The 27,581-nt window shown below is 38.1% G+C and overlaps 1 protein-coding gene across 3 annotated transcripts in view; it reads left to right on the forward strand.

Annotated features, from left to right (window-relative positions):
- The window catches only part of CEMIP2 (cell migration inducing hyaluronidase 2), a 51,290-nt gene that overhangs the window by 16,062 nt on the left and 7,647 nt on the right, over positions 1-27,581 (forward strand). For all 3 annotated transcript variants that reach the window (XM_039384818.1, XM_027752135.2, XM_027752137.2), the window contains 17 exons: positions 1,313-1,453; positions 1,988-2,549; positions 5,876-6,045; positions 7,297-7,485; positions 10,117-10,286; positions 12,692-12,901; positions 13,287-13,492; positions 14,101-14,170; positions 16,988-17,116; positions 18,808-18,896; positions 20,774-20,905; positions 21,382-21,417; positions 22,093-22,248; positions 24,877-25,054; positions 25,545-25,760; positions 26,464-26,672; positions 27,344-27,529. In XM_039384818.1, the coding sequence (XP_039240752.1) occupies positions 1,313-1,453; positions 1,988-2,549; positions 5,876-6,045; positions 7,297-7,485; positions 10,117-10,286; positions 12,692-12,901; positions 13,287-13,492; positions 14,101-14,170; positions 16,988-17,116; positions 18,808-18,896; positions 20,774-20,905; positions 21,382-21,417; positions 22,093-22,248; positions 24,877-25,054; positions 25,545-25,760; positions 26,464-26,672; positions 27,344-27,529 (3,049 nt within the window). The remainder of the gene's footprint in view (positions 1-1,312; positions 1,454-1,987; positions 2,550-5,875; positions 6,046-7,296; positions 7,486-10,116; positions 10,287-12,691; positions 12,902-13,286; positions 13,493-14,100; positions 14,171-16,987; positions 17,117-18,807; positions 18,897-20,773; positions 20,906-21,381; positions 21,418-22,092; positions 22,249-24,876; positions 25,055-25,544; positions 25,761-26,463; positions 26,673-27,343; positions 27,530-27,581) is intronic.

The raw sequence follows: 27,581 nt of genomic DNA on the forward strand, positions 1-27,581 counted from the left end.
CTCCCAAAAGATTTAATTTTGTTTTTCTTTTTATACTGCTACTTATATGTCTTTTGCTCTTTCTGCAGTTTGCTAATTTTTCTGCACTGGTAGTGAAATTTTGGTATATGTGGGTTTCCTGAGTTGGGAGGAATTTGATAAGCTGAGAGTCAACACTGAAGGAAAAACATTTCTGTCAGCAAAACTAAGGCTGGCTTGTGTTAAACTTGTGGATAGGTTTTGCTTTCTTTAGGTTTTGCAAGAATGGACTATCGCTAATAGCTTTCTGCCTCTGAAGTTGCACTTCACATGTGAGTGTTTTTCTTCAGAAGATAGATTGTGCAAAGGCTATTCTGACTGTGACTTTCAATTCAGCTGCTAACATGTTTATTTTGGCATCTTTTTAGTTGTCTTTTGCATATGAAAAATATTTTTAATCTGACTTTTGGTAACATATTCCAAGGAATATGCCTGTGCTGCTGCATTACTCAGATGCTTAATATGCTAAAGAGGTATGTGTTGTAAATACTACGTTGCTGTAACTTCATCTGAAATCACACAAGCCTGTCACTTCCTGCTGCTACCTCTCCTTTTCTGGCCTTGTAGCTTGGTGTTATTGCCTGTGTAGTGCCAGACCTTCAGTGGAGTTTCAGCAAGGCTTGCATGTGTCTCTACTCTTGTGTGGTTTGTAGCCTGATACTTAAGCTGACTTCCTAAGGGATACAAACCAATAAGTTTAAATCCAAATGTCTTGTCTCTCAGGAAACTGCTATAGCCAATTATGTATTATACTAAATATAATAAGGATGTCTTGTCCCTCTTTTATCCCTTGCCTGCAAACCTACACTGAAAGAATTGATTTGCGTCCTTAAAAGCAAGATGGTATCAGCCTTTCTGACATAGGGAAGGGACCTAGATGCTTTACAACCATGTTAGTTAGCCTAGGTAGCTGGCCTAAGACTTCCATTGCTCAGTGTGATTGCTCTGCATCTGAGTGTATCCTGCTTGCCGCTTCTCATCTACCACAGGTGATATAGCAAATAAGAAAAAAATCAGATGGAGTTCAGAAGTATCTATTGTCAACAGTGTGTGGTTATCAGTAGTTTCATACAGTGTAAGAAGGCCTTCCTACCCTTGAGAGTTTAGCTACCTTACATGTGTCTTTTTGGCTACTCAGATACAAACAGTGGCATCAGTGGGTACAGTGTTGTAACCATAGAAAGAGGTGAGAATCTTTTGTGGGTGACTGTCTTACTTGTGTTCATCCTAATGATGCCTTGATTGATGTGATGGTGTTTGTTTTTTAAAAGTTGAATTTCACATTGTATTGCAGAGAATTGTCCTGATCAGAATCCTCGTCTTAAAAACTGGAGCCCTGGAAAAGATCCTGAAAAAAGAGTTTTTATCAAAAAAGGGGATTTGTTTCGTCTGAACTCAGATGCTACAGTACACTCTATAGTTATACAGGATGGAGGTATGAAATTGCAGGATAAACACCATGCTTCAGTGTTCTGTGTATTTTTTACTTCTGTGATTACATAAAAATATATTGAAAGTTTACATTGCAGCTTATTAACCAGTCGCTGTGCTTTTACTTTTCAGCCTGCTACCAGGTCAAGTATGTAATTCAAAAGATGAATGAACACTGTAGTATCTTTTCAGTGCATCACTGATAAAGTTTTCTGTAGGATATATACTAAAAAAAGATTGTTTAGTAGCCTTCTTTGTACAAGATCTGCTTGTCTTCTGCTGGTACCTCTCGTATATTAGTAATTCTACTAAAATGGCAGAAAATAATTAGGAATAAACCAAGCAAATTCTTGCAAAGATAAATCACAATTGGTAGCAGTTGCTTTCCCAAATATTCATAAATATATGTAAGAACATAACAGCTCAATTAGTGGGTGTGGAAAATAAATCTGTAATTTCTCTGTTGTTCTTATTGCAGAAGTTTTTTGAGTCTATCTGAATTTTGCTTTGACATACAGAAATATTTTCTTTCCTTTAGGTATACTTGTTTTTGCTGATGATAAAGAAGGTTCTAAAAATATTACCTTGAGAACTCGATTTATCCTGATAAAGGATGGTGGAATGCTTCACGTTGGAGCAGAGAAATGCCGCTATAAATCCAAAGCAACTATTATTTTGTATGGGAAATCAAATGAAGGTGCTGATGTGTTAGAATTTGGTGAAAAATTTATTGGCGTGGGCCCTGAAGGAACACTGGAGTTGCATGGGCACCAGAAGCTATCATGGACTTTTCTGTCAAAGACTTTGTATTTCTCAGGGCTGGCCTATGGTCCTTATACATTTAAAAAGAATTTTTCCCGAGGACTAAATGTTAGAGTGATTGATCAGGACACAGCAGAGATTTTGGAAGTGCTGAAGTTTGATACTCATGAATTTTCAGAAGAAAGCTTGAAGCTTCAGAACTTACTGAAAAATGGAAGTCCTGGTCGCATTATTGCTATTGCTGTAGGAGATTCTGCTGCTAAAAATCTACTGGAGGAAACCAGAGTGACTATTCAAAATCTTCTGGGAAGTAAGTTTGTCAGAGGATTAAGTTACAGGTAAATAATTTATTTTCCCTTTTGTGCTAAGTAAAGATGAGATGCAGATTTGGGGGATTTGTTACCTTTGGCAGTGTCTGTTCATAAAGTTTTCAGAGAATTCTCGTGTTGTGCATAGTGCTGCAGTAATAGTACTCAGTGATATAGTGCAGAGACTGATAGTTACAGATATTTGTGTGACAGACTTTATTACTTGTAATTGCTCTCTTTCACTGTTCTTTACAGAAATTAAAACTGGGTGCAGCAAGGATTTTTCTGTCATTCTAAGATGCAGGTGGAAAACAGCTGTTAGGTGGAGCTTTTAATGCCTCTGACTTTAGAGAAGCAAGGAATGGAACTAAGTGATTTTTAAGGTTCCTACCAACCCAAACCATTCTGTGATTCTAAGGGATGCTAATCCCGTGTATCAAATACCATCTTACTCATATTCCTGCACTGTTGAAATGGAAGTATGTTACTCCTCCATTGAGTCTGCAAAGGAACTGATCTCTGGAATTTTTTTGTAATTGAAGTGCACTTACAAGGTGTTTCTGTATCTTTTTACCATTCTTTTCAGTTGGTCAGGATTTGGTTGGTGAGACAGTAGAAGAGGTATAGCAGGAATTATTAAAGCAGGAAACTTAAACTGCTGTGCCGTTCATTTAGTTGTTGCAAATGGCTTTTTGCAGTGCATGTTTTGAACTTGGCTTTGTGCTGCAGAGGGTTGTTCACACTACTCTGGACACACAAAGCAATGTACCCAAGATGGCCAAGAAGGCCAGTGTCATCCTGGCTTGTATTGGCAATACTGTGGCCAGCAGGACCAGGGAAATGATTGTTCCTCTGTACTGAGCACTGGGGAGGTCACACCTCAAGTTCTGTGTCCAGTTCTGGGCTCCTCACTACCAGAAAGACATTGAGGTGCTGCAGTTTGTCCAGAGAAGGACAATAAAGCTGATGAAGGGTCTAGAGAGTAATGCATATGAGAGGCAGCTGAGGGAGATGGGGGTGTTTAGCTTGGAGAAAAGGAGGCTCAGGGGAGACCTTACCACTGTCTACAACAACCAGAAAAGAGACTGTTAGCCAGGTGGGGCTTGATCTCTTCTCTTAAGCAGGTAGTGACAGGACCAGAGGACTTAATTTCAAGCTGCACCAGGGGAGGTTCAGGAATTCAGCAGGAATTTCTTCATGGAAGAGATTGTTAAACATTGGAATGGACTGCCCAGGGAGATGGGAGGATGCTCAGGGATCCCTGGAGTTGTTCAGGAAATGAGTGGACATGGCACTTAGTGCCGTGGTCTAGTTGACAAGATGGTGATTGGTCACAGGTTGGACTTGATGATCTTAGAGGTATTTTCCAGCCTAAATCATTCTATGATTCTGTGTTGTCGATACAAGGGAAAGTATACCCAGTCTACTAAGTGACTGTCAGTCTGTTCTTCAGCTTCCATTGAGGCAATGTTGTATAACCTCTCTATTTTGTCCAGTATTTTCCAGGAAATTGGTCATTTAGTTTTTCTGTTCTATTCTTATCCCTCACCAGGCCCTAACATCTGGATTCCTGTTAGTTTCCTCCCTATACTTTTGCAGAGGCGGGCTGGCGTGTCAGTCAGGATGGCATGTTCTGACCTCAGTTCCTGTCAGGAATACATTTATGTCACTGACTGTGTAAGGGTGGGGTCATGGAATGGAAAGCACATGCTGTGCTGCCTCTGAAGCAGTTTGGTTAGAGATGCCAAGACCTGGATGTCCTGAAGTAGAGCACCACTTCTGAAAGCAGCAAAGCCCCTGTGGCTTTGGGTTGTTCAGGTTGTGGTACAGCCAGCCCGACCTGTCCTGAGAGGTGTAGATTTGTGGGATTTGTCTCTGCCTGTGACCTCCACACAGTTTGTCTGAAATGAGGAACATCTTCAGCCTGCAACTGGGAAGAAGCAGCCTTTTTTCCTTCTCTGCTGAACTGATTCTTGTCTGTTTTCCGTAGTCAGTAAAGGCTCTGTAAGCACATAAAATTGTTTTGTTCTGCTGTGGAAGATGGGCGAGAAGCTCTCCCCGATGGCTCACTGAGGGTCGTTTTGTTAAACCTGTAAAGCTAGTGAAGAAGATTTCAGCATGGAGGTGAATACTCCATTACATCCCTCTCTCCTTCTACCTCTTCCTGCAAAATAACATGCATCGAAATACCTTTATTTTAAATGTTGATGTGTGAAACATTCAGATTGTTTGCTGCTGCTGCTGAAAAGCTGACCCAATATGTAGTATTCCTATGAACATGATAATGAATCCCAATCAACAAAAATATCAAGAGGGGACTGAAATCAAGGCAGCTGGATCGAAGGTGGTTTTAATATCTGCCTTTAAATCAATCATTAGCAACAGACTGTAGTCCAGATAGTTGAGACTGTTTTCATTTAGGGTGAATGATTCAACTTTAATGATGCAAAATTGTCCAGCTTTTTTAGATGATCTCGACTGCTTCCTCTGTACACATGATTATGGCATTACAGAGGACAGCAAAATAGACTTGTTTTTTTTGAACTTGGTAACAACTTTCTGTGGTGTGTTGTTTACTTTTAATTTCCAAAAACTTAGATGCATTGAGCAGAGCCATAAGAAGGGCAAGTACATCCAGGGCAGTTCCCTGCTCTATGCTGATGCTCAGCCAAGTAGGTGTCCAGCTGAGGGGTGGGCCAGGGAGGAGTGAAAAACAACAACCCTAGGTCTCAGCCTTCAGACATTTTGTTGATCTCTTGTGCAGAGGCTGTGTAACAGCATGTGGTTCCTTTTCTGGATCTGAGCATTCTGAAAGATTCAAGAGCTATTGACTGTCCAGCACAGTAGCCAGTGCCAATGGGTGCTGTTGGCTGAGTCCATCCCTCCTGGCCTGATGAACACGTGGTCCCCTGGGAGTCCTGGCCACTCCTTTGGGATGCTGCTGGCTAATGGCAGCGGGCCATGGCAGGAATGTTGGCACTGGCTCCTAGTCCTCCTGTGCCCTACTAATGCTTTTTGGGAATAGGATCCTGTATTGCTTTTGTCTGTCGCTCATCTCTAGCGATTTTTGCTTTTGGAAAAAAGTGTATCTTGTTCAATGTTTTCCTTAAAATGTATATGGAAGTCTTCTCCAGTGAGAGCTCTTTTATTTGCCATTTTGTATATAGGACATCCAGTTATTTTCTTTTCTATGAGGTCTGCCCATTTTCTTCTACATTTTGAAGTTGCATTTTAAAATTAATTTAGAAGAGCAGATAAAAGGGTTTTTTGACTTTGGTGCTCCTTGTCTTTTCCTTTTTTTGTGAAGAATTTGTTAAAAGCCATTTTATTTAAACATTTACTTTTGATTTTCACAGGCAAGCGTGGGCTTTAGTTGGTGTTATAGGTGGTGGAAATTCTTCCTGTAATGAATCAGTGAGAAACTATGAAAACCACAGTACTGGTGGGAAAGCTCTTGCTCAGAAAGAGTTTTTCACAGTGGACGGGCAGAAGTTTGTTGTGAGAGCTTACAGCGAATGGAATGATGGTAGGAAAGTGTTTTTTGAAATCCTACAGTTGGAGAAGAAGAAAAATATTATATATGCCTTTTTTTTTTTGCTAGAGATGTTGGTTGCAATTTAAATTTTTGAGTGCTACTGTAGGTTGTTTTTGCTTGCTGCGGATGAAATATGAGCACACAGTTCTTCACTGCTATCTGTTTTCTCAATCTGTTTGTATAGAGCATGTGATCAGTATCATATTAAGAATCTTAATTTTTAGTATATTTAAATGGAGATAGGAGTGTTATAAATGCTGATGCTTTTTTAAATTTTATTTTAGTAATTTTTTGGCCATGTATATTTTAAATCTAAGCTTTCAAGATGTTGGTTATAGTGCTAAAAAAGAAAACTTGATAGAAGCCAAGAGAAGTGTTTTATTCTTTCTACAATTTTCTCTTGCTGTTTGAATGCTGAACTTTAGGCAGCTGTTCTCATACAAAGTTGAATCTGTGCTGTAAAAAGCTAGAAAGCCTATCACTTATTTTATCCTTTATTAATTTTTTAAACTTAAGATAGCTTTGATCTGAGGTTTTTATGGGTAGTTACCTTTTTCTGGTTTTAGAATTATTAAGCAATATAGTGTTTTCCTCAAAAGAATTTTTTTATGGTAGTCATGTGTTTACTTGTTAAGCAATTAAGCCATTTTACTGTTCATTATGGCCCTATGAAAATGTATAGACTTGTATTTTGGTGGATTTTTAAAAAAATATATCTTTTACTTGCTGGTGCTGTAGAGTTAAGTTCAAGAGTTAGCAAAAGCAGCTGAACTTATGCAAATCCATCATAAGCTAGTGAAATATCATATGTATGTAATTTAGTCTGCCAAACTGTTCTATTAGTTGTGCTTAAAAAAAAAAAGTCCCTCTACTTTTTTTTTCCAGGGCCTTGATTACATCTGCAGAGTTTAAAATGGCAAATGTCACTAGAAACAAGCAGAGGTAGCTGGACCTACAAATTGTTGCCATATGATGTTAGTTTGTGGGGTTTTTTTAAATCATAGATTTTTCCTGTTGCTGTTAGTTCTGACTTTTCCCTTTGTTTTATTTGAGATCAAATAAATAAGCAGGCTGTAAAGGTATGTCACACTGGCATGTTTAAGGTCAGAGTTCGAGTTTAGAGGGCTTTGGAGCTTGCGAAATCTCATACATATTTTATTAGTATCTACTTGGTTAGAGAATGGTTTCATATAAAGTTGAATATAATCTTATATTGTGTTTACTTTTTTTTTCCTTAATTAGGTGTCCCAGTTTCAGGCTTCCAGGTCGAAGCGGTAGGTGGAGTAATACTGAATCTTCTGGATGATGCTAGTAGTTGGGAGCCTGGAGACCGGATTGTGGTTGCAAGCACAGACTATTCAATGTATCAGACAGAGGAATTCTCCCTCCTTCCCTGCCCAGAATGTACCAAGCATCAGGTTAAAGTCAAAGGTATGAGAGCAGTCCCCAGTTGAAGGCCTGTGTGAAATATATATTTGTCCATGGACAGTCCCTTGCAATGGGAGCAGTAAAGAACAGCCTTTTCACATGTCCCTGTGTGACTTTGTTGCCATATGCACGAGTGTGTAATTCTCTTTGCTGCAAAATGACTCTGTATAATGTCAGGTCTGCCTCAAAGCTTACCGTACTAACTTTTCTTTCTAGTTTCTTCCCAGGCTTGTTGAATGCCTTAGTTTTTTTCCAAGAGGATTATGCTTGTTTTCTTTCCCTGGCCTCTTTCTGTCTTTTCACAAATTCTCTTTATATGTGCTTGAATAGCTGTTATGATCATTACCATTTCCTTTGCCTTTAGTGTCCTTCCCCTCTTTTGAAATGTTATCATTATAACTTTTTCTGTTGTTATTAAAAAAAGAGAAATAAAAAAAAGAAGAAAAAAGAAAATTGCAATCCTTTTTTTCTCCATTCCTTCAGTCTCCTTTCTACTCCCCACCAAAAAAATGGTTATAAAATAAGTGACCCTTCCAAGACTCTGCTCACACGGAATATCCCTGAGTGGTTGCGATCTGTTTTTCCTTCGTGTGTGATGCGCACAAAATGGTTGTGTGTGTTGTTGGCCATTTCCTTTTTATTATCTGAATCATTCTGCTTGACATCACAAGAGCCTCCCCGGGGGACTGACTTGCCAGCTATGCTGGCTTCTGTGTTTTTCTTCTGCTGCTCCACACCCACTCCATGCCCTCCTTCTTGGTGGTCCTCCAGCTTCTGGTCTGGAGCTTTCCCTCTCACTCCTTCTGGTGGGCTGCAGCGTCAGTCGGTAGCGCAGACTAATGAGAAGTGTTTAAGTGTTTTTGCAGTGTTACTTTGCAGCAGCTCATTAGTGCTGTTCTGAACGTGGTTTGTCCTATTTAGTCTCTGCATGGTACGACTTCCTCTTCAAACTGCCCTTCACTTTGTTCATTCTTGGAAGCTTTCTGTGCTTGCCCTCAAACTTCCCTATTCCCTTCTGCCTTAAGGGACTGCCAGTCTGTATGTCCCCCTTGCAGTGAAATTTGCTTCCCACAGCATTTGTTAGCATGTGTCACATATGTTTTACTGCACTGAGAAGTCTTGAGTATGAAAAAAGTGTATCTGAGTTTACCTTATTATACATTGGAGAATGCCAGGCTGCATGAAGTTTTGGAGGTATCTTAGTGCCATTGAACACAATACTTCCTTGTCTTTGTTCTTAAATATCATGTTGTGTGTTTTATTGAGCAGAGTGTTTTAGGGAGCAAACTTGAACATTGCAGTACAAAATCTAAGAAGGTTTTTGTCATGATTGAATAGTGTACATGCGAATTCTGTTTCATCTGGAAATCGTGTGTGAGAAAGCAACTGCTTTTGAAGGTTTTTAGAAACCCCATTTTCACACGATTTACAATATGGTATAAAATATAAAATCTTGTCTCTTTTTGAAAATAAATCCTATCTAAATTGTTTATAGATCTTTAGAAGGTGTTAAGGAAGTGAACTTGCCTATTTTTTTTTTTTTTTCACTCTCAGTAGGGTTCTTTGTTGCAGTAACATATACAGTTTAAAAAAATCCCCAAACCACCCTACATATTTGTTCTATGAAGAAAGAATTTTCTGTGGAATGGTAAACTTGACATGCTGAAGAATGTTCCATTTTTTGAAATTATTACTTGAAGTTTTTGCTAAGCTTTTAGCTATTTTCACCTCTTTGTAGTAGGAAACCTAAAAAGTATTGTGTTGTAGGAGCCCTACTTGCTCTTTCTTCACTTGATTTATATTTGCTAGTCAAATATAGGGGAAAACAATAGGTAAGCCTTCAGGGAGAGGAGTGCAGGCCCATTTGCAGACATCATTTGTCTTTTTAAATCCTCAACAGCAGATCCAGAGTTAATATCACTCTTAGTTTTGCTTCTGTGGTAGTTTAGGCTTTTATCCTTCTGTAAGCCTTGAAGGGATAGTGACAGTCTGTACTCAGCAATCAATAAAAGCACTTTTTAAGGTTTACAGGACTAGATAACTTTCTCAGTTCAAATAAGAAATTAATTGGTTTTTGGAAGAACAGTATTAAACCAGAGGTTCTTCTTTTTCCTGTTATTAATTTATGAATACTCAGAATAGCTATCTAGGAAAGAGGAAATATAAGTAGGAAAGCAAATCCTTTATTCTTTTAGGAGAGAATGAATACAGTATTTTCTAAAGGTGTTTGGGCCTCATTTTCAGTTCTTAATTTGTCTTTTAAACAGGTTAAGTAGCCAGCATCTTTTTTTCTTTTAAAGCAAGTGTGCACCTATGCTTCACTAGAAGTTTTCTAAATACATTGGATTAATTTAAACTTTTCTTTGTTTTTTTTTCCCCATCCTGTTCACAAACTACTGGACTGAAATTAAGACACATTTGCAAATAAAATGTTGATATCCGTTTTGGATTAGTTTCTTGTTAAAATAAGAGATACATCTACCATAAGAAAAGCTAAGAGAGAATAGTGTGGTAAGAGGAATGCATGGGTTTTGTTGCTATGGTTAACTTGCTTATTTATATAAGTTGGTTCTGGTTTTAATCAATGACAACTTTTTTCTTTTTTTTCCCCCCTTCAAAACTTTTGTTGGACAGAAAATCCTCAGTTTCCTCATGCAGGAGAAGTTATTGATGGAGTGGACATGAGAGCAGAAGTTGGAGTTCTTACAAGAAATATCTTAATAAAGGGAGAGACAGAAAATACCTGCTACCGTGAAAAGGAGTGTCAGTTCTTTAGTTATGATACGTTTGGTGGACATATCAAGGTTTGAAAAATATTTTACAGTAACTTTCTGTCATGCACATCGAGGACAAAAAAGAATGTTAAACTGTAAAGTACTTGAAAACTTAACATCAATTCATACAGTTCCCTTGTGTGGAAATGACTTTGTTCTCAGCTTTCCCAAAAGTAGATTTTGCTCCTCAAGACTTAATTATGCAGAATTGGAGGAAGGGATATCAGTGCACTAGTGTTATAGAAATATTCAACAAATATTGCAACTTTGTGTGGCAGGGGTTAAACCTTTAAAGTAATGTCCATGTATGTGCATCCGGTTATATTACAAAATAAAGTTTGATCTCCCTCTTATCTCTTTTTCCTCCTTTCACTTCCTTCCTCCCTCCCCAGGTGATAAGCACTGAATCCTAAATATCTGCCTCATCTGAAACTGGGCACTAGAGAGGCATGGAGAGAAAAGAAACTGTGTTGGACCATGGGGTTTTGTATTTAATTTTTTAAAAATTTGAAAGTACTAAGGTTACATAAAGGAAAATGCTTCAGATTTCTTGTATTATAAACATAAAGCTGAGGGAAAGTAGTATTATAGAAAGTAAAATTTAAACTTGTGTTCACTTACATTTTTAGATGAAAGGTTTGAGCAGCAGTGCTTCACTGATGCTAGAGAAGTTTGAAGCCTCATATTTTAATTGGAAATGTATTTGGGCTCATTATGTGGTCATCACAGTTTAAATCTCTTTCTAATATATTTGAATGCAGATTTTAATTTTATGCCGGTGGACATAATAGTGAGAAAGAAAATATGCCCTTTCCCTACTGTGTGGCAGCTTTTGTTTTGTGGAAGAAAGTAGGTGGACTCAAAGCACTTCTTTATGTTTAAGATAATGTAATGAAAGAAGATAACGACAGGCTGCGAATCTTGCAAAGTGTGACCTTGATTGCCACAAAAGTGTAAATACAGCAGACAAACATTTTGAGTCATTAAAGTTGTTAAACTGTTTCCAGGGGACTGTTTAGAGTAGTAGATGGCTGCTGCTAAACCTAGACTTAGCACTTTTTAGTTTATGCTAATCTTGCATGCCCAAGCAGAGGAATCCTAGACGCTAAGAAATGTAATAGCTCTTGATCATCCTGGATTTCCTACTGGTCACTAGGACAATAGCATAAAGGAGGCTTAGAGGCAGTGAGGGAGCGGCATTGCTTTGCAGTTTTGGTGCTTTTCAGTGTTAAAGAGTCAGAGATCAGGGATGTCTGTATTTTAGGCATGCAAACCTTAGGAGTTCATTTAGTGGAGGAGGGGAAAAAAAGTCCATATGACTGATTTTCCTAGAGAAGAGTACGTATGAAAATTTTTGATAAATACTGATAAATTTTGATAAATTTCATTTGATAAATGAAATTAAAACCAAAGGCAAGGTCTGTTTTGGTTTGGTTTCTGGTTTTTTTGTCATCTTAGCTCCTTGCAGTTTAGCTGTTGCACTTGGTTTATGTTTTCTTAGCAGGTTAGGTGGAAGAAAATACTTTCTCTTTCCTTCATTACTGCTACAGCCCCATCATGATTTACTTTGTACTCAATAGCTTTACTGTAAACTTGTATGATTGTGAAGGCAATTTTTTATCCTTCCTTAATAAAGAAATTCCTTTTGAAGTGCTGTGTCCAGTTTTGGATTCCCATTGCAAAGATGATTTAGATGGACCGGGGTGTCTCCAGGGATGGTGATGTGTGGCAGTAAGTGATGATGAGTGAGGAGGAGCTGAGAGGAGGGATCTTGTTGCTGTCTTCAGGCACTGGTGAGGGTTCAGAGAAGCCAGAGCAATTCTTGGAGGTGTAGGGGACAAGAGGCAATGGGACCAGGCTTCAGCAAAGCAAATAATGCTTAGATACTGGGAAAACGAAAGGGCAGAACCAGTTTATATCTCTGTGGCTGGAGGTGTTCTCTGAGCAATGTGCTCAGGGCAACTGTCTTTAAACTGACCCAGCGCTGAGCTTCCAATTGGACTAGGAATCTCATCAGGTTCCTTTGAATCTATTATTCTGCATAGCTGGTTTTTATTCAGCTAAGCCTGTGCTAGGTGGACTACACTGGTGCAGCTTCAGTACAGACAGGTTCTGATGTGAGTGACTTCTCAGTTTGGAGTGTACATGTAAAGAATATGTAATGTGCCACCTGATAAAGACCAAACAGTAAAGTCTGGCAACATGTCTGGTGAAAATTCCTCTGTTTTAGCCACGTGGAAGTTAAACTTTTCAACTGTTTTGTAAGGCATTCTGTAGAGCTAGACAGTAACGATTGTTCTAACTTATTGTGTTGTCCTGTGGCAATTGTGTACATCTAACTTCTGTACCTCTGGTGTAGATGATGTATTAACTTAAAATTTCCATTGGTTAAGAAGCAAATAATTGGTTATTCACTCTGGACTTCATATTTTTAGATTTTGAAGAATTTTACATCTGTTCATCTCTCCTACGTGGAATTGAAGCAAATGGGCCAGCAGCAAATTGGAAGTTACCCTGTTCATTTTCACCTTTGTGGAGATGTGGATGAAAAAGGAGGTTATAGTGTTAAAACTTACTTGGAAGGTCTTTCCATTCATCACTGTTTTTCCAGATGTGTGACTATTCATGCAACTAATGGCTTGCTGGTAGGTGCAAGGAGAGTAAAACATACTGTGTTGGAATAAATGTTGAAGAGCATTTAGACCCCAAACTAGTCCCATCCCTTTTGCAATTTTAGTGCTCAGTGATGTTTTCCTTATTTCAGTGAATAAATGAACAATTGCAAACAGTAATTTATTTTTAACAGCTCTCACCATTCTGTTTTTTTGGATTCTTCCAGACAGCTAAGCTCTCCAGACATAGTAGTGTGTTTGTAAGGGATAAATAAAACTGGGTCTTTGACTCATCTGAACTGCTGATACTGAAGCTTCACTCTGCAGCTGTGCCAAGATTGTATAACTATATGGTATTTGTCAAATAAATCTCAGTAAATGCTATTACTACTGACATAATGAACTTGTATTTCTGCAGATAAAGGACACCATTGGCTACGACACACTAGGTCACTGTTTCTTCATAGAAGATGGCATTGAGCAGAGGAATACTTTGTTCCACAATCTTGGGCTAGTCACAAAACCAGGCACTATTCTACCTACAGACAGAAACAGCAGCATGTGTATTGGTATTAGGGATAAAGTGTATGGAAACTATGTCCCAGTGCCAGCCACAGACTGCATGTGAGTATGTCATGGTGAAAAACTAAAACCAAGCCAGCTGCAGCAGTTAAACTGCTGATGATCTCTTGAAAAAATACAGATGGGAACACTTTTATCTATAATTTAGTGAATGCAGACACCTTAAATACAGTTCACATAGTACTGGTGTTTAAAAAATAAGAATAAAAAGTGACATTTGGTCTTTTATTAAAGATAAAACAATAAGTTGTTTTATAGGAAGATTGTTGTTCCTTGTTACACTAGTGGCCTTAAAAGCCTATTGAACATCTTTATTCTGTGTAAATGTATGCATATTCTCAAGTTCTCACCACTGGAGACATAAGTGATACTTATTTCTTGTGAAAGCTTCTTAAAATAGTTTATCATCGCATGGGATATTTGCACAACATTAAATACAATATTGGGCATTGAACTAAAAAAAAAAGGCATTTTTGTCTTCTAAATGTGGGAGGTTTTGTGATTTTTATTACATATGTGAAGCAGCGACTTCACCAGTTTAGCTTTTTCTGGTGTGCTTGTTAGCAAGGGGGAATTTTTATTGGAGCTAGAGCTTTTCTGTTTCTGAATAATATTTCAGAACAGTAACCTGTTTCTGAATAATATTTCAGGGCAGTTTCGACATTCTGGATTTCTCACCCCAACAATCATCTTATAAATAACGCAGCAGCAGGCTCACAGGTGAGGCATATTAATGTAATTCATCACAAACTACTCATGTCACTGGCATTTGTAAAATCTGTAACATTTACACTGCCAGAAGTGCATATATTTTTCTTTTTTATGTATAAATATGTTCTTATTATGTTTGGCAGTGTATTGACATTGAAGGTGCAGGCTGTGTCTAGATGTGCATTCGAGAGATGCCAGAAATCTTTGTTCTGGCCACAACAGAGGAGGTCTCTTCCTCTTTGTAGTTAATAGACCTGACTATAGTGTTGATGTGTATATGTAGAAATTCTTTTATTTTCACAGAACTAACGCATTTCAGTTAAGGCTTCTGTATTTTCTGTAGGTTGTCATGAGTTTAGTGACAGCTCTGCAAGATCTGTCTTTATAGCTGTAGTCATGGGAATGAAAAATGACTGCAAAAGGGTGTTCATTGTGTGAGAAACAGCTAAACTACTTTTTCCTGTCAATGTTTACTCATTTGTTTCCAGTCAGTGACTGCTGATATGGGTTTGCTTGTCGTTGACCTTATGTTAGTGCAGATATCTTGTTACGGCTGCTTGCAAAGTAAAGCTGAACTACGTTGTACAGGTTGTGGAGGAGGGGGGCTGGAGTCTTTTCTACTTCTGCATTGGAGGAGAGTCTGAGATGTGTATGGTTTTGAGTGGATTTTTTTAAAGAGATCAGTGGGATGGAAAACAGGAAAGATTGTTGGTTGTTGTTGCAAAGGCTCCAGTGCTGGAAGAATATGAGTGTGTGTATTTTTAGGTACAGATAACATAATAAACTGTTATTAATAAATAGAATCAGATCCAAAATATTTAACTGAGTTGAAATATCTAAGGTATAAAAAAAAAAAATCAGAAAATTTTGTTCTTGTTTTTGTGTGGTGTGTTTTTTGTTGGTTGGGGGTTTTTGGGGTTTTTTTTTTGTTGGGTTTTTTTTGGTTTTTTTGGGGGGGGTTGAGTTTGGGGGTGGTGTTTTTGTTTGATTGTGTCTTTTTTTTTACAAACTTTTCTATTTAACTGTCTACCACTAGGAAGGATTTAGACTCACCTACCGAATTAAATCGGTTCTTTTCCTCCCAACGCCATATCTTACCATTTTGCCTGCTCCATATAGGCTAGTTTTAGCATTGCAGGCTAAGTTAAAGACGACAGCTTCCTTGATCTGGTGCTTAAGTCCTTTAAGGTCTGTTTCTGCCTCCATAGAGCATCCCAGTAGATGTTATTTCCTTTTCTTACCAGAATGTGCCTGATCAGAGCAACCAGTTCTGTATGTTACAAAGTTTTGCCACCCTGATATACCTCCCTTGCACCAATGTAAATGCATTGGTATAAAGGGACTACAGCTTAATAAGTTTCAGAAATAGAATGTCTCAACTGTGTTCATACAAACTCTACACTGTAGAGCCTTTGCTAATATAAACTATAGCAATTCACAAGCAAATAATTCTATTCCTCCCCCCAGCTCCTTCATTATACAATGAAGCCCATTGTAAGGGTGTATTGGCAGTAGATGTTTCTTTTGTTTTGGCTGTGTATGAGAGAGAGGAGGGGAAAAAAAAAACCTTTTCGTATTTCTGAATGCTTTCAAGTGCTTAAGAAGCTTTTAAGTTTATTTTACAATTTTTCAAGCATCAGGATGTGTTTTGGATAAAATTTACTGCCAAACACGGAGCTGTATTTAATTATATAGGAAGGAAGGTTTTGCTATTTTTTTATTAATGGAACATCCGCATTTGCTTGGTAATGGTTAGTCACTAGAAATGTTAAAGTGTGTCATCATAGTGGATGGGGAATGTTGTTGTGAAGCAGAATTTCCAGGTAATGAAAAATGAGCATATTCCCAGAGTGGTACGTTTGAAATCTCTTAAGCCAGGGTGAATTGGCTTAATCCATGTTTCTTGAAAAGGATGATGACTGTTTTTTATAAGATGGAACATTCAGTATGCAGTATTTCTTTAGCTACCGTTTAACCCTTTAATGTGCTTTACGTGATTTTTATTTTTTTTTGATGTTGTAAGGCCATGGAGTGTATGGTCAGGCAAAATTTTTCCTTTTTGTAGGTATCTGCTATGCAGGTGTTGTCATGGTGCCACCCCTTGTGAACACAGATGTGCTTGAAAGGGGAAATTTTTGTGGGTCTTATTTAATAGATAAATCCAACCTCCTTAAGAGCAGGGATGTTGAAGAAGTAGAGAAAATGAACAGATACTGAAATTGTTACTGCATGTTATTGGTACAGTGCTCTGAACTGGCCAGACTTCTTGATATGCTTTTTTTTCCGTTCCTCTGAAAGATCTTGTGGATTTTTTTGGCTGTGCCATTTAAATTCTGATGTGAGCAGAGATGAACCGCCTTTAGTCAGACTGTAACAGTAAGGAGAGAAGGAATGGTTTTGAGTATTTTATTGTGACTAGTATGATTTATTACTAAAAAAAGGAAAATCAAGTGTGTGGGATGACATGTAACTGAAATGCAAAACTTACTTACATTAGCCTGGACACTTTTTCTTCCTTAAGAAGATCTTAAATGTGTGGTGTTATATGATTTCAGTCAGAAGCAAAACACTTTTTAGCACATAGTGTTCACTAGAATATAGACTAATTTGCAGAATCCTGCTTTCTCACTGGGAACTTGTTTGGAAACTTTATTTAAAAAATATATTCTATTGGGTACTGTTGATTTGGACTATGCTGTTACTTGCTTCTTTACTTAAAATGTCCAAGTTCAGCTTTGCATACACTTACTTTGTGAATAGATGTATCAGAACCAATAGTAGTATCAGAATCACTTATAAGAAGTGTTATTCTCTCCTTACTTGCAGGATGCTGGAATATGGTATTTGTTCCACAGGGTTGCTACAGGAGATTCTCATAGTTTAGCCACTGAAACCAAATCAGAGCTTACACCCCTAGGAATCTTCTATAACAACAGGGTTCATTCTAATTTTAAGGTAATGTATTATCTTATAAAAAAAAAAGAGTGAAGTTCTTTATTTGCAAATATTGTATATTAGGACTTGTCTGTTTACATTTTGAGCTGGTTAGATCATAGATTTGTGCTGTGTTTGAACTGTATTGTAGAATGGTTTATAATCAGTATGCATATATTTTCTTGCCACGTTTCAAGTATTCGTTGTGTTTCGTATCCTCATAAGGCATAAACAACTAACACCAATTAATACTTCTAATAAAGGACTTTTTCTCAGAAGTGGCGCTTCAGGTGCTACTCTTTATAGCTTTGTTTTCTATTCTGAAGAAAGCTGACCCTTGAAGAATCAAAGTTCATTATAGTTGTAATTCATCTAATAGCTTCCTGGAGTAGCTGTGACTTGTTTTCCTGAATCTGTAATGTAGGGTAACTCAAGTGTTTGTACATGGTGGCACATTCTCTGGCTAAAAATTAAGCTTCAGTGTTACCTTCAGGAGCCCAGTTACTTGCAACAGTTTTTTCTTACAGGTTCTCAGCCTAGACAGAGGCATTGATGATTGTTTTATTCGCGACTTTCATACTTTTTCCACATTTTAGCTTAAAGTATTTCATTTGAAATCTACCTGCTCTCTGTGTGGGGGTGTATAAATATAATGACATTTACAAAGCCACCTAGACTCTAAATCCTTATTGATGTTTGAAATTGCCTTATAGACATTCTCATAGTTTAGCCATTGAAACCTTATAGAATCACTCTTGCCTTTTTTTGCCAGGTAAACTGATTTTGCTTGACAATTAGTTGTCTGGGATACCAAGAAATGATGCAATGTTTTATGGAGGTTGTGTTAATGACCTCTTTGATACTGTAGGGCATTTTGTTCAGATTGGAATGAAAACATACTGGATACAGGAGTGCAGTAGGAAGAAAAAAGTTTCAGCTATATAGCTGGTATCATCTTTAAACAGAGTTTGTGGACTAAAATTCCATGTTAGAAGAGAAAATTCCACTAACAGGTTTGAGAATGTACTTGTGCATGAGACTTATTTGTAATCATAATTTGGATCAGAGGTGAAAGTAGTTGCAGGTATTTTTATGGAATTCAGGTTAAAGAACACAAATGCTTCCTCCTTTTATTTTCTCAAGTAAATTATATCATACTGGATTATAAATTTCCAACCTGATGATTGCGTAGACAAACAGAGCCTTTAGTGGTGAGGGTAGTTTAATTTTAAAGTGAAATACAAAGGATTTTTCACAGTGATTTGTGGTTTTTCTTCTGTTTTGTTTTATTTTTTTCTTTCAGTTTATGAGATTTGAATTCGAATGGTGAATTTGAATTATGGTGAAATTATGGTGAATTTGAATTCACCATAAGATTGGATTCCAGATTTTCCAGAACACCATCTGTAAATAAATGTAAAACCTCAAATAGATGTCGTGAAAGAAATGCGAAGTGAACTTTAGTGATCTTCCATTACTTTTCTTTTTTTTTCAATGCCAGATAGTTTGTTTCCTCTTCCCAAATTAGCACAGACTGGTTTATTATATTATTTAGCTAGTTTTCCCGTAGACAAAATACCTGTTAAAGACAAACTGAAAGATATAGGAGTTTCTGATTTGAGTATGGAATGCAGTGTTTAAATTTAATAAATTCAGTGTTTCTCTATCTTGAATTTTGGATAGTATGAATTTTCTTTCCTTGCTTGTTTCAGGCTGGTTTGTTCATTGATAAGGGTGTTAAAACAACTAATGCTAGTGCTGATGATCCCAGAGAATATCTTTGTTTGGACAACAATGCAAGGTAAAGGATATTTTCTTTTAAATGAATGAAAAACGGTGAAGTTTTGAGGCTGCTCTTACATTCACATGAGGAAAAACACTTGTAAAACAATACAATAATTTATAAATTATAACAAAACAATAAATTTATATATTTTCTTTTCCCTCATTTATTCATGTTTTGGGAAGAACAGGGATGGAGTATCTTAAAGGATTTGGCTGTTTCTTCACAATTCTTGCTCATGGTAGTTTTCAGGCTCATGGAGGACATTGTTTTAAACATGCTCTACTGTCACGCTTAAAATGTTTTCTGGAATTGCTGCTAAAAGGAAAGGTTTCCTTTCAAATCTGATCATCTGATTTATGACTCGGTTTTAACTAACTGTTAGAAAAAGGCTTCTGTAGTACATCCACTTGCCTTTCCTACTGCTGAATGCTTTCTGCCATACGTTCTGGACTTCGAGGTCATAGCTCAGTGGTGCAGTTTTACTAAAGGCTGTTTGCAGAGATGGTACAGTCAACCAAATTTTCTGTGGTTTACAAAGTGAAAGAAAGCAATGGAGAGTCTTGGAAAGTTTCAGTTTGTGCCTGGTTAATCTTGTCCTGAACTTCAAATAAAATAACCTGGGATGGTGATTAAATGACAGTATTGGATAACTGTATCTTGTCAACACTTTATTGTGACAACTAAGCATTAGGACTGAAAATATGGTTCATATTGGTTCAATTGACCTGTGTTTAAGACAAGGACAGTTAAGTGACAGATGCAGATGCAGAGAGGAAAGTTCCTAATTTTGGTGATACTCAAAATTTCATGGTTTGGAAATGAACCTGCTAGTTCCATGTTTTGACAGAAAACCCATGTAATCCTTGCAGTTTACCTCAGTTGTAGCAGGCAGTCAAGAGGAACATGAGAGGGGCAAAATGTCCTATGAGAACCTGTAGTGTGTTAAGGATGTAAGAAACTCAGTGCATGAGATGGGGTTCAAGTTCCACAGCAGAAAAAGAAGTAATGAGGCGCTGTGTAACTACGTGAGGCCAGTAATTTATTATACATGGAACCAAACTGGAGGGATTTAGATGCTAATTGAGGAGACTGAGACTGTCAAAACCAAACATTTACCTGTTCTCCCCTTCCTCCCTTGAATGGGGGGGGGTCAGATCCAAACCCAAGCAGATTATATAACTAGTGATTGGGGTAATGGATGTAATGGGGTAATGGATGTAAATTTTTTTAATGTATTATTTTTTCTCTGGGGTCTTGGTGATAATCAAGTGAAACTTTCATCAGTTCTTAATCAGGCTGTTTCTTCCTATTCTTTAGACTAGATTCCAGCCATAATTTACTGTGTGAGACCATTGGTCAGCAATGCAGACTGTCTGGGTTGGAACAGAAAAATATCTCATGAGTCCTTAAAGAAGGAATAGTCCTTTATGTCAGAAAAGTTTGAAAGATTCGAAGGACCAGTTAGACAAACGTCCAGCCTGTTTTTGCATAGTAAACATCAGCCCTGTGAGTCCTTCCGAGGAGCTTTAATTCCCTTCATCAAACTTTTACATTAATGCTGCAGTACAAGTGGGGAGGGCAAAAAGAAAAAGGGGATAAAGGGAGATGAGATGCAGCTAAAGAAACTCAGAGAGACCGAGCAGAAGCCTGTGAGAGTTACTGGAAAAGAGAAATTTTATATTCCTGTTTCATTATATCCAGAAACGTTTTTCTAATAATAACGGAGCTAGAGATGCACCTGAATTTGACTTCTCTCATTCCAAATGTGAAGTAGAGTGGACTTTGCCCATCAGATGAGCATGAGTGTTTAAGGCTTACCTTGTCCCAACATATATGACACGTGAAACAAACAGTTTTCTTCTGCTGAATGTTTGGATTGTCATCTCTCCCAGGTTTCGACCTCATCAAGATGCAGACCCTGAAAAGCCTCGAGTTGCTGCCCTGATTGACAGTTTAATCTCTTTCAAAAACAATGATCATGGGGCCTGGGTCAGAGGAGGGGATATCCTCATTCAAAACTCAGGGTAGGTATTTGGAAGCAAGCGGCTGCATGATGTTACAGAGCTTATGTAAATTACATTACAACAGGGTTGTTAGGAGGGTTGCTGGTTAACTTGAGGAACTTCTCGATACCATGACCAACTTTCACACCATATTTGAAATATACAGGTTTATATGTGATTAGATGAGAACCTGCCTTAAGCTGCAAAAAAAAGAAACCTTGTAATAAAAAGAACTCTAAAAGCTGTAGAGACCGTGAATTTAGACTGAGGTATTTATGATTTCCCTGAAGGTCTCATGTCCTGCTTAAAATGTGTAGCAAATTATTTGATTAGCTTTTAACAACAGCATTTTTAGAAGAGTTAGGTGTGTGGCTGTTCTAAGTTCCACTAAGAGAAAAATTCAGGCTTTTTTTCAGTCCATAGCAGGATATCCTCTTATGGTAGCCTGTTGTAGGGTACTCCAGAAATAAACCCTGATGTTTTGAACTTTCTTTTAGGTTTGCTGACAATGGAATAGGTTTGACATTTGCTAGGTGAGTACTTTGTTTCTGTATTTTCTTGCACAGAACCTTAGAAAATCTACACATATTTATTAAAACTAATAGGTATACTTTCATAAGGCTGTAGTTTCATTTCTGGACCTGATTCTATTTCCATTGGTACAGATGAAGTTATAGAGGCTGTAAACTGACATAGCTACCAAAGCTTGCACTTTAATTTAACCTGTACTTGGTTTACACCAGAGTTGGCTGCCTCTTCACCAGAAGGGCTATGTTTATCCATGTATTCTTGGTTTTGTATGATTCCTTTAGGCAGTTTTTTTATTTACCTTCTGAACAATTGAAAGTGAATAATGGAAAGAAAGGGGATGACCATTTAGAGGGCGTAGAGTCTCTTTCTAATGAAAAAAACCCAAGTAACTTACTTAGGTATTAAACCAAAATTGCCGCCATTTAGGTTATGACAAACTGGTTCTAGGATTGCCAAAGGAAAGAGTACTACATTAGGAAGGGAGTTAGAATTTTTAATGTTCAACTCTCTGCTGAACATTTCAGAAAGTGAGCTCTATTATGATTCATTTATAATACACAGATTTAATAATTAAGTCTAGGAGGACTGTTACTGAAGTAAAACTAGGACTGTCCCTTGGTGTATTCATCTGCTGGAGAGTCTTGGCTAAAGACTGACCTCTGATGTTGCCTTGATAGTGATGGGAGCTTCCCGAATGATGAAGGTGCCAGCCAGGAGGTATCAGAGTCACTGTTCATAGGTGAGAGCAAGAATTATGGGTTTCAAGGTGGCCAAAATAAATATGCAGGAACTGGAGGAATAGACAACAAGACACGCACTCTGCCTAGAAATCGGTAAGTATGTCATGAGTGAAGGAAGTAGAAATACAAGAAACATTCTCTCTGCACACTTGTTGGTTGAGCTGTGAGAGATAAAGACTCCATTGAAGGTGATGGTTTCATTTTCTTTATAATGCTTTGTGTGCTACTGTGTCAGTCACCTTTTTGCTGAGGAAGTTTCATCTGATGCTACTTCAGGTCACTTTTCTGTAGCAAGTTAAGTTATGGTACTTAAATGAAATCTTTGTCTTAAAAAACATTTGGGTCTGGAAGAGAGAAGGAAGAAAGCTTTCAGGTAAAAGAATTTCAAAGGTCAGTTTGGGGCTAGAGACTGCAATCTGACAAATCACAGTCTATGATATGATCCTTTTTTTTTTTTCTCATTGACCTGCTCTGAGGCTTGTTTAATGTAGGGTTGAGTACTTAGAATAGAAAAGAAGACTGTTGAGGTTTAAGTCCAGCTGGAAATTACGTCCCATGAGGCTGCTCCCACACTCTCACCCCCAAAGGTGAGAGAGACAAAAGGGAGAGATCCTGAACTGAGATAAGAACAATTTACTGGAAACAGAAATGAGATAAGAAAAAGAACAGGAACAGCAGCAATATTAATAACAAAAGTATACAAGAAGAGGGTGATTTATATGCAGAAAAAAAAGTGCTCACTGACTGACCTGACCCATGCCATGCAGCTCCCAAGACAAAGACCAAACTTGCTGACAGACCATCCATGGCTATGTCTTTCCCTCAAGCCCAAGACAATGAAAAACAATAGTGGACAAACTATCTCTGGTGGGGACCAGTGTTATACCACCTGCACCATTATGCCACTGCTCTGTTTACCCCTCGTTCCCTGGAAAAAGGGTAGCAAGGGAGAGTCCCTTGCTCCCCAGTCATGATGAAAGATGGTATTGAACAGTACAGTATCTTGACCATGCCCACAGAGCTCCAGACTCCACCCCTTCATGTTCTTGGTCAAAACCAGGACGAAGGCCGAGTTAAGTTTAGGCCACCCTGGTTTTTTGCTGCTTGGCCATTTAAAAGAAAGAAGTTAATGTGACAGTAATAGATGAGGCATTCAGTCTAGTTGAGGGGAATCACAGAACATTTGAGGTTGGAAGGGACATCTGGAGGTCATCTTGTCCAACTCCCTTGCTCAAGAAGTGTCACCTAGAGTTGGTGTTCCAGGGCCATGTTCAGGTGGCTTTAAGCCATCCCAAGGATAGATTGTCCACAACTTCCCTGAGCAACTTCTGCCTGTGCTCAGTCAAACTCACAGTGAGAAAGTTTCTCCTGGTGTTTAGGAAGAACCTCCTTTTTCTCATCTTATGCCCATTGCCTTTGGTCCTGTCACAGTGAGAAGCCTGGCTCCATGTTCTTTGCACTCTCCCTTCAGATGATATTATACCTTGAGATCCCTGCCTAAGCTTTCTCTGCTCCAGGCTGAACAGTGTGAGGTCTCCCAGTGTTTCCTCCTATGGGAGATACTCCAGGGACTTGTCATCTTTATGGTCCTTTGTTGGACTCTCCAGTATCTCCATATCTGTTTTGTACTGGGAAAAAGTAGGTGTTGCTTCACCAGTGCTGAACAGATGGGAAGGATTACTACCCCCAGTTTGCTGGTAATCCAGTGCAGTCCAGGATACCTTTTGCCTCTTTATGGCAAGGGTACGTTGTTTGGCTTATGGTCAACTTGGTTTTCATTGCCACAAAAGGTGTTACTTCAAAGGTGCAGGACTTTGCACTTCCCTGTGTTGGACTTCGTGAGGTTCCCATCTGCCCATTTCTTCACCTGTCAGGGTCTATCTGGATAGCGACACAACCCTCTGGTGTATCAGCTGCTTCCCTCAGCTTTGTGCCCTCTGCAAACTTGATGAGACTATACTTAGACTAATCATGCAGATCACTAATGAAGATGCTGAACAAGACTGGATTCAGTACTAACCTCTGGGTTACACCACCAGTACGCCTCCAAGTAGACTTTGTGCCAACCATTCAGGTGGTTTTCAGTCCATCTAACTGTTCTCTCGTACAGCCTGTACTTCATGAGGATCTTATAGGATCTTTGATAATGTCAAAAGTCTTACTGCAGTTTTGGTAAACCTTGTCCATTGCTCTACCCCCAGCTACCAGGCCAGTACCAATTTTTAAGTTGGTCAGACATGACTTCTCCTTGGTGAATCCATGCTGATTACTTCTGATGACTGAAAATAGTTTCCAGGATTAGCTGCTCCAGCATCTTCCTGGGGATCAAGCTGAGGCTTACCAGTCTGCCATTCTCTGCATGTTCTTTCAAGTTAGAACTGGCATTTCCTTTCCTGCAATCTACAGTCCCTTCTCCCAGTTGCCATGATCGGTCAAAGAGCAGCTGGTATTATTTTCCTGCTGTATTTTTCATATTGGAAAAGGGGCAAAATTGCCAGTGGGCAGTGAAAGCTCTTCTAACAGGAAAATTTAAGAGTGGGAGATTTTTTGGTTCATTAGAGAAGTGCAGAAACCATATTTCCTTTTCTAAGATCTATCTTGTGAGTCATTCTCTTAATGTGCTTTCCTGATTCCTCTGAGAGGAAATGTATTTATGACACAGATTCAGGCATATCATGGTTTTTGTTACAGGATGGTATAAATATTTGCTTGCATCTACAGGACATTTCCAATCAGAGGCTTTCAAATTTATGATGGACCTATTCACCTTACTAAGTGCACGTTCAAAAACTTTGTGCCAACTCCAGACAGATTTACCAGTGCAGTTGGGTTCTTGATGAAAAATCCATGGCAGATGACACCAAAAAATAATATTTCTCTTGTGAAGTTTGATCCAAACGTAAGTATATCACAGATTTTCCTTTAGTATTGTAAATAGTTTTCTTCTATTTAAAATAAGCAGACAAGGGCCTTAGGTCGTCTTTTCCATGCATGCCTGCTCTAGAGTTTCTCTCTTGGTTGGCAGTCACCCAAGGTGTATCCTTTGTCTCCTGAGCAAAAAAAACCCCAACGCAAACAGAGTAAGGATACATTATAATAAATGACTCATGACTTTCTGATAAAGCTGAAAGGGAGGTTTTGGTAAGATTTTGTAAGATTAGGTATATCCTTAGTAATGAATTTTCAGTTGCAAATATTAACACTGTTCAGAAGCAAGAACTGGCCTGAGCCCATTACTGAAAAAGAGTGTGTCTGGTTTTCAAGATTCCACTGTCTTTGCCATAAGGTTTTTAATAAACTGTCAAAGTTCTATGTTTCTGCAGATGTGCAAGTGTTAGTCTGTGCTTCACCTGAGGAAAAAAAATTAAAATTTTAATTGTTGTTGTCAGGTTTCTTTGAAAGCCTTCTTTGGAAAGCCTGGTCCCTGGTTTGAAGAAGGAGATCTGGATGGTGACAAGAACTCAATATTTCATGATCTAGATGGTTCAGTGACTGACTACAAGGATACCTATGTGGGCAGAATGGATAATTACTTGATTCAACACCCCAAATGCATTAATATTACAAAATGGAATGGAGTAGTTTGCAGTGGGAACTATGCACAGGCTAGTACTCTTGGCTTTCTGTTTGGGGCAAATCTACAACATGAACTACTTGTGGGGTCACAGGGTAGTACAAGAAATACAAAATTCCATATCTTTAGATTTCAAATTTTTTTTTACTTTTTGACTTTCTTTTATGTATATTACACTTTTTGGCCAATTGTGTCTTGTGTCATGTTCCCTTCAGCATGCGGACTGGGAGTACGTTATTAGACGCTGCAAGGTAAAAGTAAATGTGGATGCTTGCTAAGAGTTATATGTTGCAGCCCTATAGGCTAAAACATTTTTGCATTGGAGCTGTTGTCTTCCACTTGGGTTCTGTCTGCTTTTTTTTCACAGAGTGGATTTTAAGGGTTTATTTGGTTGATTTGTTTTCTGGAGATGTTAAATACCATCTTCTGAATACAGCTCTCACAGGTTTGATTCCCATTCTGGTTCCTGGTCTGTGTGGTCAAATATCATAGCTGGTTCTTTTTTTTTCTTTTTTTTCTCCTCCCTCCCCTTTTTTGTCTGTAAAATGGACAAAATCTACAATAGTTTTTCAAATAGTACTTTTATTCAGGAGATATTTGTGTATTACATAACTCGGAGTATCAAGTTGTAGCATGTTGGTCAATAATGTACTGATTCTGCTTTGCTATTTCATTTCCTTTTGCACACTGTCCAAATCTTCCACTTTCTTTTCATCCTCTTTAATATCATACAGGTTTATGTCCAAACCTGGAATGGACAGAATCTTTCCATGACTATCATCCGAGATGAGTACCCAGCCAATCCCATGGTTCTTCGAGGTATTAATCAGAGAGCTGCCTTTCAGCAATATCAGCCAGTAGTGATGCTCCAGAAGGGCTACACAATACATTGGAATGGAAAAGCTCCAAACGTCACCTATCTGTATCTCATTAACTTCAACAAGTATGTTTACTTCTTTTCATGTCTGTGATCAAAAAGGCACATTTAATGTGTGTGAGAGTTTGCAACCATGAAGAAGACTGAAGCTGAGGTTAGGGTTTTTTTCTTAATTACAAATACTAAAGTATGAAAAGCAAGAGAATAAGCAGTAGACCTCCACCTGAAGTTAAATATTTGTCCAGTACGCTGTCTTTAAGAAAAAACCTTTAGAGAAGAAAATGTACATATAGTGAAATTGAGCAGAATTGGGGTTGAATAGTTTATCATACTTGATGTTGTTGTCAGATAAACTTACTAAATGTCTGTGAAGTATAAAAAAAAAGGTTCTGAGAGAATCAGAGTTACTATAACGTTTAATGAAAGACTGTGCATAGAGGGAAAGAATCATAGAATCAACCAGGTTGGAAAAGACCTCTGAGATCATCAGATCCAATCTTTGATCCACTACCACTGCGGTTACTAGACCATGGCACTAAGTGCCACATCCAGTCTCATCCTTAAAACCTCCAGGGATGGTGAAGACTTAAAGTAGAGAGGGGAAGAAAGATCTTCTGGTTGAGGGTTTGGGAACTTTTGTTTTCCTGTTGCTTGTTTTTGAAATGGTCTGTTTGCTGTGTTTTGACATCTAAACTGTATGAATCTACAATGATTCATACGTTTTACTTTGTTTTTAGGAATGACTGGATTCGTGTTGGTCTTTGTTACCAACCAAATACAGATTTTGTTATAGTTTTGGAAACCTTTCAGAGGCGGTCGTCTGCTCTGTCAAGCAAAGTAGAGCGCTACGTGCCTGTCTCTTCGATTACGGAGCTTGAAAAGAATCGATCAGACAAGAAGTTTTACTTTGACAACAGTACTGGGTAACTCCTTGCAACTTGACCCTACTAGAAGATGTTGTTTAACCTTAAAATG

The sequence above is a fragment of the Pipra filicauda genome, unplaced genomic scaffold (assembly GCF_003945595.2).
Source record: "Pipra filicauda isolate LSUMZ 115617 unplaced genomic scaffold, ASM394559v2 scaffold37_size4185640_pilon, whole genome shotgun sequence".
Lineage (NCBI taxonomy): Eukaryota > Metazoa > Chordata > Aves > Passeriformes > Pipridae > Pipra > Pipra filicauda.